This window comes from Delphinapterus leucas, chromosome 7, assembly GCF_059928025.1.
Source record: "Delphinapterus leucas isolate spDelLeu-1000000601 "Yukka" chromosome 7, BTC_Dleu_Yukka2, whole genome shotgun sequence".
Classification (NCBI taxonomy): Eukaryota; Metazoa; Chordata; class Mammalia; order Artiodactyla; family Monodontidae; genus Delphinapterus; species Delphinapterus leucas.
In genome coordinates, this window is record NC_143135.1 from 88,965,152 (window position 1) to 88,980,503 (window position 15,352).

The window sequence follows — 15,352 nt, forward strand, 5'->3', positions numbered from 1 at the left end:
CAGGAGGCGGGGTCCGGGCAGAGGGACAAGGTTCTGGCTATCAGGAGGCAGGGTCCGAGCCAGCGAGAGGCAGGTCTAGACGGGCAGCGGGCGCGGTTCTGGCAGTCGGGAGGCGGCGTCCGGGCCGGCAAGAGACGGGGTGAAGGCCCGCAGAGGTTGTGCTCTGGGCCATTAGGAGGCGGGGCTGGACACGCAGGGGGCGGGGTCTGAGCAGGCATGGGGCGGAGCCCGGGTGGACCAGGGCTGGCTCCGGTTGGCTGGAGGCGGGACCGGTCCGGGCAGGCCTCCGCCGTCACCATGGCAGCGGGCACGCAGAGGCGACGCTATAGCAGGAGGAGGCCGTGCTCAGAAGGGCTGGGGACAGAAAGGCGGAACCACACATCGACAATTTAAGAGGTAGGTGCTGAAAGGTGGCGGGTACCTACCTGGAAAGTATTATTACCACCGGTTGAGCTTCCAGACCAGAACTGGGGACAAACGGAGGGGCGAGAGTGTGGTGGGAAGAAGGAGGTGGAAGTTTCAGGTTCCGAACCCTCTCCAAGCTTTGCAGGTTCTTAGTGTGCAGTTCTTGATTCAGACTTTCGGAGCTTGAAGACTTCCCGTTCTCAAGCTGCACACCATCCTCTCCAAATACGGTGGCCCCCGGGTTTGTTCCTGAGAGGGAAGATTCCTTAAGGTGGATAGAGTACTGAAAAATGGAATCACAGCGCAAAAAATAGTTGGAAATAATAGTATCAACTACTTAGAGTATTTGTGAGAATTTAAAGCACTTGGAAGAGTTCCTAGGATGTGGGCAAATGATGCCTGTCACCATGATCATCACCACCACCGCTAGGCACCATTCTAGGCCTGTTCTCTGGCACACATTTAGTGCAAGTGGATTCAGAAGAGGTGGCTAGAACACTGCCTGCACTACTAATTGGCAGAACAACACACTAGCCTGTTTCCTGTCAGCTGCGGGTAATAAAATGAACTCGCTTTCCAAGGGTTGTTTACTATGCTGGTCAAATAAGTTGATATAGGTGATAGCACTTTATAAACTTCAAGTGCTTTATAAAAATTTCTGCCTTGGAATGTAAGTGCTGCCTTTCTAGGTTAAAACTGAATTCCTGACGATGAAGGGAAGAGTGAGCCAGAAGCAGAGCTCCCGGTTATTTCTCCTCATCGTCTTCAGAATCCTTCCTGTGATCTGTGACTTAACAGAAGAAATTTTCACATATTGAGGTATGGGAAAGTCATTATGGCTTATACATAGTTTAACTTGAATTTTGTGCTAACTATAACAGCCTGTTTGTGGCTTATCAAACATACATTGTACATCTGCTTTAATCATTATAGAAAAGGGTGCATTGACTAGAAGTAAAGAATAGCCATGTTTTAAAAGTAAAGATTAAATGCCTCCCTTCTTGGGACACCAATGCTGCTACTCCTTCGATGATAAGACTCCCTTCCCAGGCGCCAAGGCCATACTGACTTGCTGTGTACATGCTGATCTGTTTGTTTGAAAGATTGAAGGAACGAATCTCTGATTTGTTTGATGTTCTTTGTTCTGACAAGATTTAAAACTGTGCTGAAAACCATGCTTCTCCAGAGCAGTTCCTTAGAGTTATCTGAGAAGCTATCTCTGGGCTATAGTCCTCAGGTTGGTTCAAATAAAACTCTTTTCTATTTCTATTATAGATTGTTTATTGATTACTTCTGTCAACAGACTGATACATTTAGGGAGGAAGGAAAATGCATTCTTGCTTGACTGATAGGGAAGCACTTGTCTTTACTTATTACTATTAAAACCTAAGTCACTAGTATTAAAAATGCCACTGTGATAGCCCTGTTGTAATTATACTATCTTGGGCTGGATTTCCTGCTCACCGGGGTCCTAATTTTTCATACTTCCAGATGACTTAAATGGGTAGGCTTGGGGCAGGAACCTGACCCCTCTAAATTGGTTTAACTTTTGGAATTTTTTTCCTGACCTGTATTTTGGCATGGATCTTTCTCTTCCTATTTTAAGGTGGCCCTGATCCAGCTCTTCTAGGGACTCTGAAGATGGGTACCCAAGTGGTTAAGAGACTCTGTAACCCCCTGCTACCAGCAGAGCCCTCTGTAAGTTTCTGGTGTACCGTTGAGAGGAGTGTGATGACATTAATGGAATTTCAGTACAGCTCGACAACTGGGGGATTTCTCCATCAGTACTCAGATCCTGGAACAAAATTATAGTATATTTGCTTTCTTTTCTAGCTTCCCCTTCTTGTGGAAATTCTGGCTCACTTGATTTATTATCTTTTTCTGGAATTAATAAAATCAGGCAGAGGTTGAAAATTTCTAGCAATTAATCAGAACATATGGATTGTTTAAAAGACTTCAATAACATTTGTTATAGAAATAATGTACATGGGAATTCCCTGGTGGTCCAGCGGTTAGGACTGCATGCTTCCACTGCAGGAGGCATGGGTTTGATCCCTGGTTGGGGAACTGAGATGCTGTGTGCTGCATGGTGCAGCCAAAAAAAAAAAAGGAAATAATGTATGTGAATTATAGAGCATTTGGGAAAGAGTGCAAACCATGATTTTTTAAAAAATATAATCTTCCCAACTACAAGCAATCCTGTTAATATTTTAGAATATTTTCTTCTAGTCTTTTTTCTATGTATATTATTTACATATTTGAGATCATATTATGCACATAGTTTTGGCTTTTGCTTTTTCTGGCTTAATATTTGTTAATATGAAATTGTTAAAATATTTGTTTTCATATGAATACAAATGTTTGGTAGACATCATAATGGCTGTAATTTTCTTTTTTTGTTGTTTTATTTTTTTCTTTTGAATTTTATTTTATTTATTTTTTTATACAGCAGGCTCTTATTAGTCATCCATTTTATACACATCAGTGTATACATGTCAATCCCAATCTCCCCATTAATCACACCACCAACCCCACCCACTGCTACTTTCCCCCCTTGGTGTCCATACATTTGTTCTCTACATCTGTGTCTCAATTTCTGCCCTGCAAACCGTTTAATCTGTACCATTTTTCTAAGTTCCACATATATGCTTTAATATGCGATATTTGTTTTTCTCTTTCTGACTTACTTCACTCTGTATGACAGTCTCTAGATTCATCCACATCTCTACAAATGACCCAATTTCGTTCCTTTTCATGGCTGAGTAATATTCCATTGTATATATGTACCACACTTCTTTATCCATTCATCTGTTGATGGGCATTTAGGTTGCTTCCATGACCTGGCTATTGTAAATAGTGCTGCAATGAACGTTGGGGTGCATGTGTCTTTTTGAATTGTGGTTTTCTCTGGGTATATACCCAGTAGTGGGATTGCTGGGTCGTATGGTAGTTCTATTTTTTGTTTTTTAAGGAACCTCCATACTGTTCTCCACAGTGGCTGTATCAATTTACATTCCCACCAACAGTGCAAGAGCGTTCCCTTTCCTCCACACCCTCTCCAGCATTTGTTGTTTGTAGATTTTCTGATGATACCCATTCTAACTGGTGTGAGGTGATACCTCATTGTAGTTTTGATTTGCATTTCTCTAATAATTAGTGATGTTGAGCAGCTTTTCATGTGCTTCTTGGCCATCTGTGTGTCCTCTTTGGAGAAATGTCTATATAGGTCTTCTGCCCATTTTTTGATTGTGTTGTTGTTTTTTTTAATATCGAGCTGCATGAGCTGTTTATATATTTTAGAGATTAATCCTTTGTCCATTGATTTGTTTGCAAATATTTTTTCCCACTCTGAGGGTTGTCTTTTCATCTTGTTTATAGTTTCCTTTGCTTTGCAAAAGCTTTTAAGTTTCATTAGGTCCCATTTGTTTATTTTTGTTTTTATTTCCATTACTCTAGGAGGTGGATCAAAAAAGATCTTGCTGTGATTTATGTCAAAGAATGTTCTTCCTATGTTTTCCTCTAAGAGTTTTATGGTGTCTGGTCTTACATTTAGGTCTCTAATCCATTTTGAGTTTATTTTTGTGTATGGTGTTAGGGACTGTTCTAATTTCATTCTTTTACATGTAGCTGTCCAGTTTTCCCAGCACCACTTATTGAAGAGACTGTCTTTCCTGCATTGTATATCCTTGCCTCCTTTGTCATAGATTAGTTGACCATAGGTGTGTGGGTTTATCTCTGGACTTTCTATCCTGTTCCATTGATCTGTTTTTCTGTTTTTGTGCCAGTACCATATTGTCTTTATTACTGTAGCTTCATAGTATAGTCTGAAGTCAGGGGGTCTGATTCCTCCAGCTCCGTTTTTTCCCCTCAAGACTGCTTTGGCTATTTGGGGTCTTTTGTGTCTCCATACAAATTTTAATATTTTTTGTTCTAGTTCTGTAAAAATGCCATTGGTAATTTGATAGGGATTGCATTGAATCTGTAGATTGCTTTGGGTAGTATAGTCATTTTCACAATATTGATTCTTCCAATCCAAGAACATGGTATATCTCTCCATCTGTTGGTATCATCTTTAATTTCTTTCAACAGTGTCTTATAGTTTTCTGCATACAGGTCGTTTGTCTCCCTAGGTAGGTTTATTCCTAGGTATTTTATTCTTTTGGTTATGGCTGTTAATTTCTTGACCATTCCTTTGTTGTTGGACTTTTAGATTCCCCTCCCTGCCTTGTGAATAACTAATTGATTTTCTCATTTAAGACTTTTTCCCCCTCAGGATAGAGTTCCAGAAGTAGAATGCTAGGTCAAAGGATGTGAACATTTTAAGTAATGTTACTCTTTAAAAGAAGAATTGCAGTGTCAGATTTTGTATACATGCTTCCGAAGGCAGAGCGACGTCAGGTGGGAGATAGGAAGATCCTTGGTAGAAATCTGGCTACCTCTTGCAACGAGACCCAGGGTCCTGCAGAAAGATTATTTCACGTCACGGTAGTATAATTAGTCATGTGGAACCTTAACACATTATAAATGGCAGTCCAGAGACATGGGGGCATTTACAGGTGTTTTTATTTAGAGAAACTCAGGGTCACTTCCAAAATATCCACCAGATGGTGCTAGTCCTAATCTAATTTTTACCCACGGGATAGTTGGCAGATAACGTTTGAAATGTGAATTTTAAAAAATCATGTAGAATATATTTGCATATCTGCTTTGGTACAGTTTATATTAAGCACTAGCATCTGGTGACTACTTTGGCAGCATCCTACTCTAGTCTCACACCATTCTGTCTCTTTTCTCCTTTTTCTCCCCACTCAGTCTGTCACAATCACCCTGTACACTCTGTTCCCACATACTAATATTGGATTCTCTGCTTTACTAGTCTTCCTGTTACTATTCTTTCTTTTAGTCTTGTTTCTTGCCCTTCTGTGTGTGTGTGTGTGTGTGTATTTATGTGTAACTGTGACTTCTTGAAGTTTTTGCTAAAAGAATAGGACCTGCTGTATATAATAGGTGCTCAGCATACATTTAATATATGTTTAATCAAAGACTGCATTGGTGAAGGAGAGGAAAGTATAGAAGAATACCAGAAATTGTTTATATTTGTCTTGGAAATGCAGTAAAAGAGATTAAAAAATCACATTCCTAAATTAACTATAAAGTGCTAAATGATACAGTATATATAGCATGCTATCACTTTTAATTTTAAGGAGAAGAAGCCAATATTTATTGAGCATCTACTATATGCCATGAAATATTCTTGGTTCTAGAGATAAATCAGTAACAAAACATACAAAACTCCCTGCCCTTAATGCAGCTTACATTCTGGGCAGAAGGGAGGCTGACAATAAACAAGTAAATATTAGAGTATGCAAGATGGTGATGAATGTTAGGAAGGAAAATAAAAATAAACCAGGCAAAGAAGTTTGGGAGTGCTGAGGTGAGGAGGTGGTATCATTTTAAGTAGAGTGGTCAGAGAAGGCCAAACAGAATAAACACATTTGGGCGGAGACCTGAAAGAAGAGCAGGGATGCACCATGGGTTATCTGAGAGGTGGGTGTTCCAGACAGATTACGATCAGATCTGTCTTGATTTTAACAAACTCAGGAGTGGTCAGAGGAGTTCCATGAGGAAGTGGAACTTAAACTAGGCATAGTGAAGATTTGAGTAAATAGATTTGAAGCAGAAGTGTGGGACATTCTAGGCAGAGGGATAGTCATGAAGGTATAGAGGTGAAAATGAGCCCTGTGCATCTATGGAATGGTGAAGAGCCTGTGAACTGAGCATAGGCAGTGAGGGGGGAGGCCTTAAGAGCTGGGCATGAGGAATTTATATCTGACATGCTAGGAAAAGGGAGTGTTTGAAGACATTGAGCAGTTGAACAGCAACATGAATGTGTTGCCTAAGGAAGATTAAGGGATGCAGACTGGCAGAAAAGCCTGGAGACAAAAGAGAGCAGTTTAGGAGCCAGGACACGTTTGGGACCTTTGCCGGTGGACGTGAACCCTTTTGTGTATATGTATTTATGGTGATGTCTCTGAAGATAAATGCAATAAAAATTGTAAACATATGTTACTGCCAAGGAACTTGCTAATGTGAGAAAACAGAAAAAGACTGAGAAATTATTTCAGAGAGTCATTTAAAATATTTCCATTGACAATTTTAATTACTTGTTTATTCAAACTGCCTTTCTGCTTCCTGATAGTTATTAATGATTGCCCGTAATAGATGTGTTAAATTTTACATAGGTGTGAATTTCACACTTCTTAGTTCTCTGCAGGGAGAAGTCACAGTCAATATTTTCACCAAATGACAGTTTTGTTTGAGGTTCAAAGTCTTACTTAGGCTAACATGTTATTATCTGTATTAATAGAAGTGATGAATCAGTTTGCCAGTGTTTCCTCCATTGGCTCATTCTTTCATTCAACTAAAAACATATGCTGAGTTCCTTCTATGCTGTAACATCATATAAGAATATTGCATAATGATTAAGAACCTGGACTTCGGCTTCACTGCTTAGTAGCTATGGGGTTGGGGCAAATTACCCTCCAGATCTCTCTTTCTGCGTATGTAAAGTGGGGACAATAAAAATAACCTACTGATTGTGGTAACTGTGACCATCACATGAGCTAATGTATGTAAGTGCTGAGTACGGGGCTTGGCACATGGTAAGAGCTCAATTTTGCTATTATTACTTTTGTAGATAGATATTTGGGTAGCTTGTAGTTGGTGAGGAAAGTATCTGCCTTTACTGTTTTTTTTAAATTTTATTTTATTGAAGTATAGTTGATTTACCATGTTGTGCTAATTTCTGCTGTACAGCAGTGATTCAGTTATACGTATATATACACATTCTTTTTCATATCTTTTCCGTTATGGTTTATCACAGGATATTGAATATAGTTCCCTGTGCCATACAGTAGGATCTTGTTTATCCATTGCCTTTATTGTTAAAGTAATGCAGGACTGAGGAAGCTTGGTATAATTTCAGAAACCAGGCAGCATGACAGAGATATGCAGAAAGCAGCTTGCTTGGACTCTTTGCCTCTGCTCCAGGCAGAGTAAATAAGAGGCCTGTAGCGGTGGGAGTGGTTCCAGCTACCGGACTGGCTTGCAGTTTTCCCTGGCTCGGGCACTACAGGGTGCAGATCATTGTCCTAGTTATTCCTAGGTAATTTAGCTAACCCACTGATTCTCCCAGCTCTTGTGTTGATATCACAATAGGGTGAGATGGAGAGGATAGAAGGAATAGTAAATGTTAGCTCTGCTTAGAGCTAAAGCTTGATTCTTTACCTGGGTCACTTTCTAAGTCAGACCATGATAAGTATGGTGAACATATGTTTTGAGGGAAAAAAAAAATTGGGATTATCTGGTCCAACAAGAATTTTTTGCTTTTTCCAAGTCTGAGAGGCAGACTCTATGTGAACATATTATAATTTTTGGAACATTCCAGTAGTTGTGTGGGGACAATGGAACAGAATATTTTGGAATTGTACTACCTAAATTTAAACGAATTAATATTAAATGCCATGTCAATTTTAGTTCCAACCTTGCATTTGCCACATTTCAAGTTTTCATTAGCTACCTGTGGTTCGTGGCCACTGGATTGGACAGCACAGATATGGAACATTTCCACCATCACACAAAGTTCTATTGGATACTCTTGCTGTAGAATATGTGGTTGGTATTATTATAGACTTCCAAGGAATAGTAGTCTTGGATCATATGCCCTATAATAGATCTTGTATCTATTTACCACAATTCTCTCTAATTCCTCCAGCATAGGGCAAACAGCATAGTACTGGGCCTCAGAGGCCTTTGGTTCAGATCTTAGCTCCTGTACTGACTTGCTAAGTGATTGTGAGCACCTCTGCTAGCCTTGGTTCCTTCATCTGTGAGATGAGAGAGTTGGGCCAGATGAGATCTTTTTTTGGAGCTTTAAAATTCAGTGATTTAATGTCTTTCCCCAGGAATATTGAGTTCACAGGTCCTACTTTGATAAATAGCTTGTTGTTTGAGAAACAGTGACCTCTTGGCATAGATAACTGTCAGCAGAACCTCCCTCTGATGTCTCAATGTTTTATGCTGTATCCAAAGCATGATGGGCTGTCAACCAATCAGAATCCTTTATCCGGGGATCCACCAACTGGGTGTTCTGGACTTGCATCACTAAGTATGTAGATGTGTTGCATACAACTTTATACTCTTGGGAGTTTCACAATTCTCTTTAAAAGGGGCCTTGTTGCATTAACATGGGTTAGTGATTCAACTGAGGGTGGAACACCATGAACTGTGGTGGCCGCGAGGGGAGTTCTTGGCAACCAAATTCCCCATCTAGAGGATGAAGGACAGTGGTCTTCTGACTTGTGGGCTGTTCGGATTCAGTCTGAGTTGGTGTCATGGCTTTTCCCCAGCCTTAGCCAGAATTGAACCCACAGCATTCAACCAGCAGCAGCCACTTAACACCTCAGCTGACTTCTGCTTCCTCTTTGCAGTGGTCAGAGGGAGGTGTGTCTTTTCTCTTTGTGCTTAGCAGCTTTAGACATTCGGGCAGATGTGGCTAGTTCCAGCTGCTTTGGATAAGGATTTTCTTCCTTTCTAGTGACCTGAGGAGGAGGTCAGTTAGGTTGAAAAAGAGCCATGACTGACTTTTCGTCCTAAGGTACTAATGGGATTTGGGGAGGGAATCTGGGCCTTTTGCAAAATCACCAGTGTAGAGTCCTAGCTCCTCAAATAGCCTCTGTCACTGTCCAGCTGTGTCCTTGGGCGAGGCCTGACCTTCTGCACGCCTTAACACTATGTAAACCCTTCTGCCCATCTGGGATCACGAGGTGTAACATAATACGGGTGTTCTTTCAGCTTCCAGTTTTCCTGTAGAGACAAGAGTGTGCACTGAGAGAAAAGATGATTAGTATTTTTAAAATAAATATGACTGTGGCTGGAATAACTAAAAACAGGGGACTAGCTCTCTGTGTCACTTGAGGAAGCTTTTAGCTAACCCTTTCAAAAGTACCAGGACATTTTGCAGTTAAACCCATTTTCATTAAAACCCATTTAATTAATTTAAAACTCATTTAAAATATGGGTTTTACACACTTTACCAGTCATTTGAAAAAGAAAGACAGGTTTTTTTGGTAAAACCTTGTTCATCCTTGGTTCACCCTTGATGTTTCTGTTGTGATCCTGTGATTGGTTTAGTACTATTTTATTAAATGTACCCTAATACCATCAATAACTAAAGCTCTCTCTATCCTCTTTTTGTGTCTTTCCTTTCTGTTTCCCCTTCTTTAGCCTAACTTCACTGTCCAGGCCCCATGTGGAAAAAGGTTGCTATTTTCAGCTAGTCTGGGGGAAAAAATAATCTTATGATTCACTCCCCTTCCTACCCACCTTGTGGTGGGGCACTTGAGGCCTTAAGTCATCAGAACTTGTGTGTGTCTGTATGTGTGCGTGTATGTGTGTGTGTGTGTGCGCGCGCGCACAGCACATGCACATACACACGCCGGCAGGCCAGCCTGGTGTGTGTGTGTGTGTGTGCAGCGTACGCACACACGCCCATCCCCCGGCCCAGTGTGTGAGAGTGTGCGTGTGTGTGCGCGCCGCGGGGCTCTCCTTGACGCACGCCGGGCAGGGGGCCCCCAGCCAGCGCCCCTCCGCTGGGTGCGCGCCCAGCAGTTTCTATAGGAACCGCGACGGCGCCCGGGCCCCTCCTGCGGAGCCCGGGTGCGAGCATGCCCAGTGGAAGCCGCTAGTTTGGCCCGGGTCTAGGTTTCCAGTAAGTGGCATGCGGGACTCCGGAGACATCCCAATGAGCTGAGCCGAGAGTCTTTGTGTGCACAGGGAGAAGGAGGCGGTGGCCGCCGGGCCCGGAGACCCCGCCCCGGGGGCCCGGCAGGAACAATGCTAGCCTGCCTAACCCGGGGGAACTTACTGGACGTCCTGCAGGAGGGCTTCAATGAGGTAACTGTCCGCTCCTCCCACACCCCAGCTCCCCTGCCCTAGCGCCTCCTGCCTAATCTCTGGGAGGGGTCCTCTTCTGCCCCCATCCTCACCGGAACCCCAGAACAAACCCCCCACAGAGCCCTAAGGAGGCTAAGGTGGTGGGTACGGTACAGACGAGCCTGGTGAAATCAAAAGGGCCGACTTCCAGCTGAGCTGGGCGATGACCTTCCCTGGTAGCTTGCCTGAGCCCAGAAGACAGGACCACAAATTCAGAGGTCATCTCCTGCCAAAGGAAGTGGTCTCCTGTCTCCCCAGGCTTTGCCTTAAGGAAATCCCCAGGAAGCCTGTGAATATATGGCAGAGGTGCTCATTCTGTTTCAGGAGCTAAGTGGGTGAGCCAAGGGAGGGTGGGGTGTCATTGCATTGGTAGAAAGTTTGAGAGGGGGCAGGGTGAGTAGGTGGTCCACAGGAAGTGCCCGCTTCACGTTCACATCTCTTTCTAAATCTAGGGTAGTACATTTCTCCACAACCCCGGGTGTGATTGGCAGACAGGACCTAGGAGGAGAGAGAGGTTTCTGGGCCCAATTCAGGGGAGCTGTGTTTGTTCCTTTCTGTGTGAGAATGGGAAACTGGGGCCTCAATCTGACAGGCAGTATGGGCTAGGGCTGGCGGGGAGTCTTCTTCTCTTCAATGTTTTCTCTCAGAATTTTGTTATTTATTCCATTTTCTTCTCTTGTGACCCCGGACATTCTGGTTTAGGACCTTTGCCCCTTGCAATTTGCTCCATATGCCTTCCATTCCAACCCCTTGGGTTGCCTTATCCCAGCATCCAGGGAGACCCCTACGAGGAGAGCTGGACTGTTAGTTGTGTCTTTCTTCCTTTCTCCCTCTCCCTCTCTTCCCTTTATGTCGCTCTTTCTTAAGTCTAAGGTTTTTTAAAGTGTGTTTTTTTGTTAAGCAGTTAACATATGAATACATTCTCTTCTTAAATATGAACATTGCAGGCAAGACCGAGTGCCTTGGCCACCCCTGCCATCCTGGGCTTTTCCCCAGAGGTATCCATTCTCATGAATTTGTGTATAAGATTTTCTTTCTACATCTGCACTACAGACTCTTTCCTTAATTCCTGTTTTTAGTTAAGAAGCTCTGCAGCCTGACCTGCCTCAGATCCTTCCCCATTCCTGGCCCCTGTGCCCCAGCCTTTTTCCTGACACAGAGAGGAAAACTGCACACATGCTGTCCCAACCTAACCAACTGAGACAGAATTTTCCTTTGGCTGAGGGGTGTCACAGCCTTCGCTGAAGGGTAGAGCTTGTGTCCCATCTGCACTGCGCGGGTCCTCATCTTTGCGTCATCCCCCTTTGAACGCGTGGAAGGGGCTTGTTAACAAAGAGCTACAGTCTGAGAGTTGAAGCACAGACGAGCCAGGAAGCCACCTTTTTGAGTGCTTCCAGTATTCTTTTTTCACCCTCTGCCTTTGGGCCTCCCCTGGTCTTGAGCCTCATAGAAGCTCCTTAGGCCATCCTATGGTCTCCCGTTTTTGTCAGTCCGTCCCCAGGGACCAGGTTCCGCTATCTTATTAGGAAGAGGAAACCCGCACAGAGTGAGCCCTAGTCTTTGCCTTCTGCTCCTTTCACCTCCAAACCGTTCAGCTGAAGAGCCAGGTAAACCGAGAGGCTAGACTGTCTTTTTCTTTTTCACGCTTTGGTGCTTCCATAAATGTCTCCTGACACCCGATTCTTATAAAATATAAGGGAAAAGGAGAGTGGGAGAGTTTTCTTTTTGTGGTGGTAATAGAGTCTTCGTAAAAACAACAGACAACTTTATAATTAATTCATCTTTAGAATAATGCGGTAATGCCTTTCTTCCCTCTCTGACATTGGATTTTTCTACCCATCTTGTAAACTTCCCTCCATGCCCTCCACAGGCTAATGTACAGTCCACTCCCTTTTCTTAGTAGATTTGAACTCTGATAGCCAACAGGTACTTTCGCTTTCTCTGAGAAATTGACATTGTCTAAATGATAGTAATATGTTTAATCTCAATGATTCCTTACAGTTTAAATAATTCTTTCATATACATAATACATTATATTAAATAATGCTTTTCTCATATGGGATCACACGTAGTGCTACTGAATAATGGTACAGTTGGCCATTTCAGAGTCAGTGGGGCCCTGTTTGACCTATTCCAGCCTCTAGGGTTGCTTAATAGATCCAGTAATGTTCAGTCTCTTCTGTTAGAGTCATGTGATAAGGGTGTAAAGAGGGACTTAAAAGCTAATGTCAGAATACACTTCAATTTCTCTGAGAAACTCTTCCTACTGGGGCTAAGAATACCACTTACGTACCCAGTCATCTCCTGGGAATGAGCCAGGCATATCTGAAGCTGTTCTTTATCACCCAGATGCTTTACAGGTCTATGTGGTTAGGGCTGTGACCTCATTCTCTATGGCAGAGAAAACTGCCACAGGAAATGAAGCTATGGCCCTAATTGGTTAATTATAGGCGAACCCTGCAGCAGTGAAACTCTGCATTCTGGATCAAGGCTTCCCTCTACCCACTGTTCTCAGTCCACTTGCCACTCATGGATGACTATGCACATCAGAATTTTCTTCTACCACCTTCCTTTCTTTCTTCTACCACCTGTCTTCTTCCACCTTCCTGGCCTCCACACACCTAACAAATTACTCGCAGGACTGATCCATGTCAGTGCTGTCAGTGCAATTGCTTTTACTGATACGGCAAATCTGCATTGTGAATTATCCACGAGTTTTGGCTACTGCCTCATTCTGTAGCTCACCCTGGCTGTCGTCCCCTGTCTCCTACGTTCTGGGCCTGGCCAGGCTTTCTATCGGTCAGAATTTCCCCATTCTGCCTCTGCCTCAAAGCTATTTATTTGTTTTCTCTGCCTCTTGGTATTGATGTTATATGAATGTTGTCTTTGATTCACGTGCCAGTGTATTTTCTGGGGGCTGAACTTTCTTTTAAAAAAGACTTTGGTGCTTGTGTTGAAAGGTTTTGACAGACCTGAGACTACAATATGGTTTGGCCAGTAAGCATTCATTCACTTAGTTATTTAGTTCATTACTGGGCGGGGGGATAGATAAAATAATTGAAAAACACCTGGTCCCTGCTGCCAATGAATTTATAAGGAGAGAGATTTATAGTTGTTACTGAAAAAACCATATAGGGTGCTTAATGTGCTAAGTGTCATAAAAGAGGTAGTGTTTTTGGGAGATGAGAGAGATATCTTCCAGCTAATTATATCATGAAAAGCACCAAATATTTACCAACCTACCTGATCACTGAAGCCAGACTTTTTTTTCCTGCTCATTTAGTAAACATGCATGCAAACACTCAATCGATAGACAGTCACTGAATTACTGTGCTTACCAGGCACTGTGCCAAGCTCTGGAAATAGAAGGCAAATAACATAGAGTCTGTGCCCAAGTGGCGCTCACAGGCCAGTGAAAATAGAGCAAGTGTTCAGAGTGGAAACTTGGGAAAATTCTGACTATACAGAAATCTTGCTTGTCAGGCAGAGCCAGCTTGTGCCCGGCTGCAGTGTAATGGCCTGAGGGACTGGAAGTTGTGGGAATGGTTTATTAAAATGTTGGTTGACAGGAAATCAGTTCTCTGAGCCTTAACCTTTCAAACAGACGACTTGGAAGACTTTCCCTACAATTTTCCCTCCAACTAGAAAAATAGAAATTTAAATCCCACATTGAGAGTCATCTGCCTCAGAGTCATCTGCAGGCCCTGAGAAATACAGGAAGGGCCTTTCTGTGGTGTCATGCCCATAAGGGGGACACAGAATGAGTGAGGAAGGGGATTGGCAGGTGGAGCAGCTGCAGGGCACATCTCTCCTAAGTGCCCCATGCCTTCCATGGAGGAGGATTTGCAGCATGGGCCAATCGGAGGCTCTCAGTCATTTCCACAATGCATTCCTCTGTGATTTACTATAGAAAGTAAAGGCCTGTTAAATCTTCAGTGTAGCAGAGCACCACACCCCCTAGCCTTCTTTTTTCTATCCTGGCTGATTTCTGCTCTCCTCACCCAGGCTCCTTGGCTTTGTTCCCACAGGAGTCAATGCCAGCTCAACAGATGCTCCCTGGCAGCAAGCTGTCAGGCAGTTTTATGTTCCTTGTGGTGAGTGATGGCCTGGCCAGGCATGTGGATCAGTGATAGGGTGCGGTTTGCCAGGTGCCACTCCCCCGGGCAGTTCAGAGAGGCTGGGGAGCATTGGAAGTGCTTCAGCCGCCTTGACTGGCCTTGTTGTCTAGGCTGTGCGAACCAAAGATTCCAACTAGCGTTTTCCTGAGTGTATTTCCTTATTTGTTATCTCCAAGCCAGGCCCCCTTTGAGTGGTCATGGACATAACCTTCAGTGGTGAGGTATGGTAAGGGGGTAGGGAACCAATCCGAAAGGCCCTAACGGTGGGCTCCATGCTCTGTTTCTATAAGGGACACTCGTAGACCATACAGTGATACTTCATTCATTCATTCACATGCATTTTTTGAGCACTTACCTTGTAACATGTACTCATGAAGAAACAGAGTGTTTGTTGAACTCACAGTTAATGGAAATTTTAAAATAAGGTTAGGAGATGGTATCTTTTCAGATTTCACCATATCATTATTCTTTGACCACTGGGCTGAACAGGAATACAAAGAGCTCTGCCCATACAGGGAAGAATACATTTAATGATATTTTTACTTACTAACTTTATTTTTAAGTGTTTACCCATCAGGTTCAATGAATAGCTTTTCCTGGTTCAGTAAAGGCCTGAAAGAGTTAATAGAAAAGAAATACAATATTGCATTCTTTTACTGGGAGAATTTAGGCCAGTAATAACTCCAGGTTTCCAAACCTCCTGCCTTCCTCTCAGTTTCTCAGCAATGTCTCCACCCCCATCTCATCTTCTGCAGCTGGAGGAGGGTCTCAGAGTTCTAAACAGGTATCTGGTTTCACTGTAGAACTGATTTCCTTCCTGAGCCATTCAGGCCTCC

General features: G+C 43.1%; 1 protein-coding gene across 6 annotated transcripts in view; it reads left to right on the forward strand.

Moving 5' to 3' along the window:
- The first annotated feature begins 39 nt into the window (after nucleotides 1-39).
- DIXDC1 (DIX domain containing 1) overlaps nucleotides 40-15,352 on the forward strand; it is a 74,727-nt gene continuing 59,414 nt past the window's right edge. The window contains exons 1-3 of one of the 6 annotated variants that reach the window (XM_089915533.1): nucleotides 40-396; nucleotides 1,095-1,224; nucleotides 2,012-2,103. In XM_089915533.1, the coding sequence (XP_089771659.1) occupies nucleotides 2,047-2,103 (57 nt within the window). In that variant the 5' untranslated portion in view covers nucleotides 40-396; nucleotides 1,095-1,224; nucleotides 2,012-2,046. The other 5 variants (XM_089915534.1, XM_089915537.1, XM_089915535.1 and 2 more) reach the window with 5 other exon arrangements.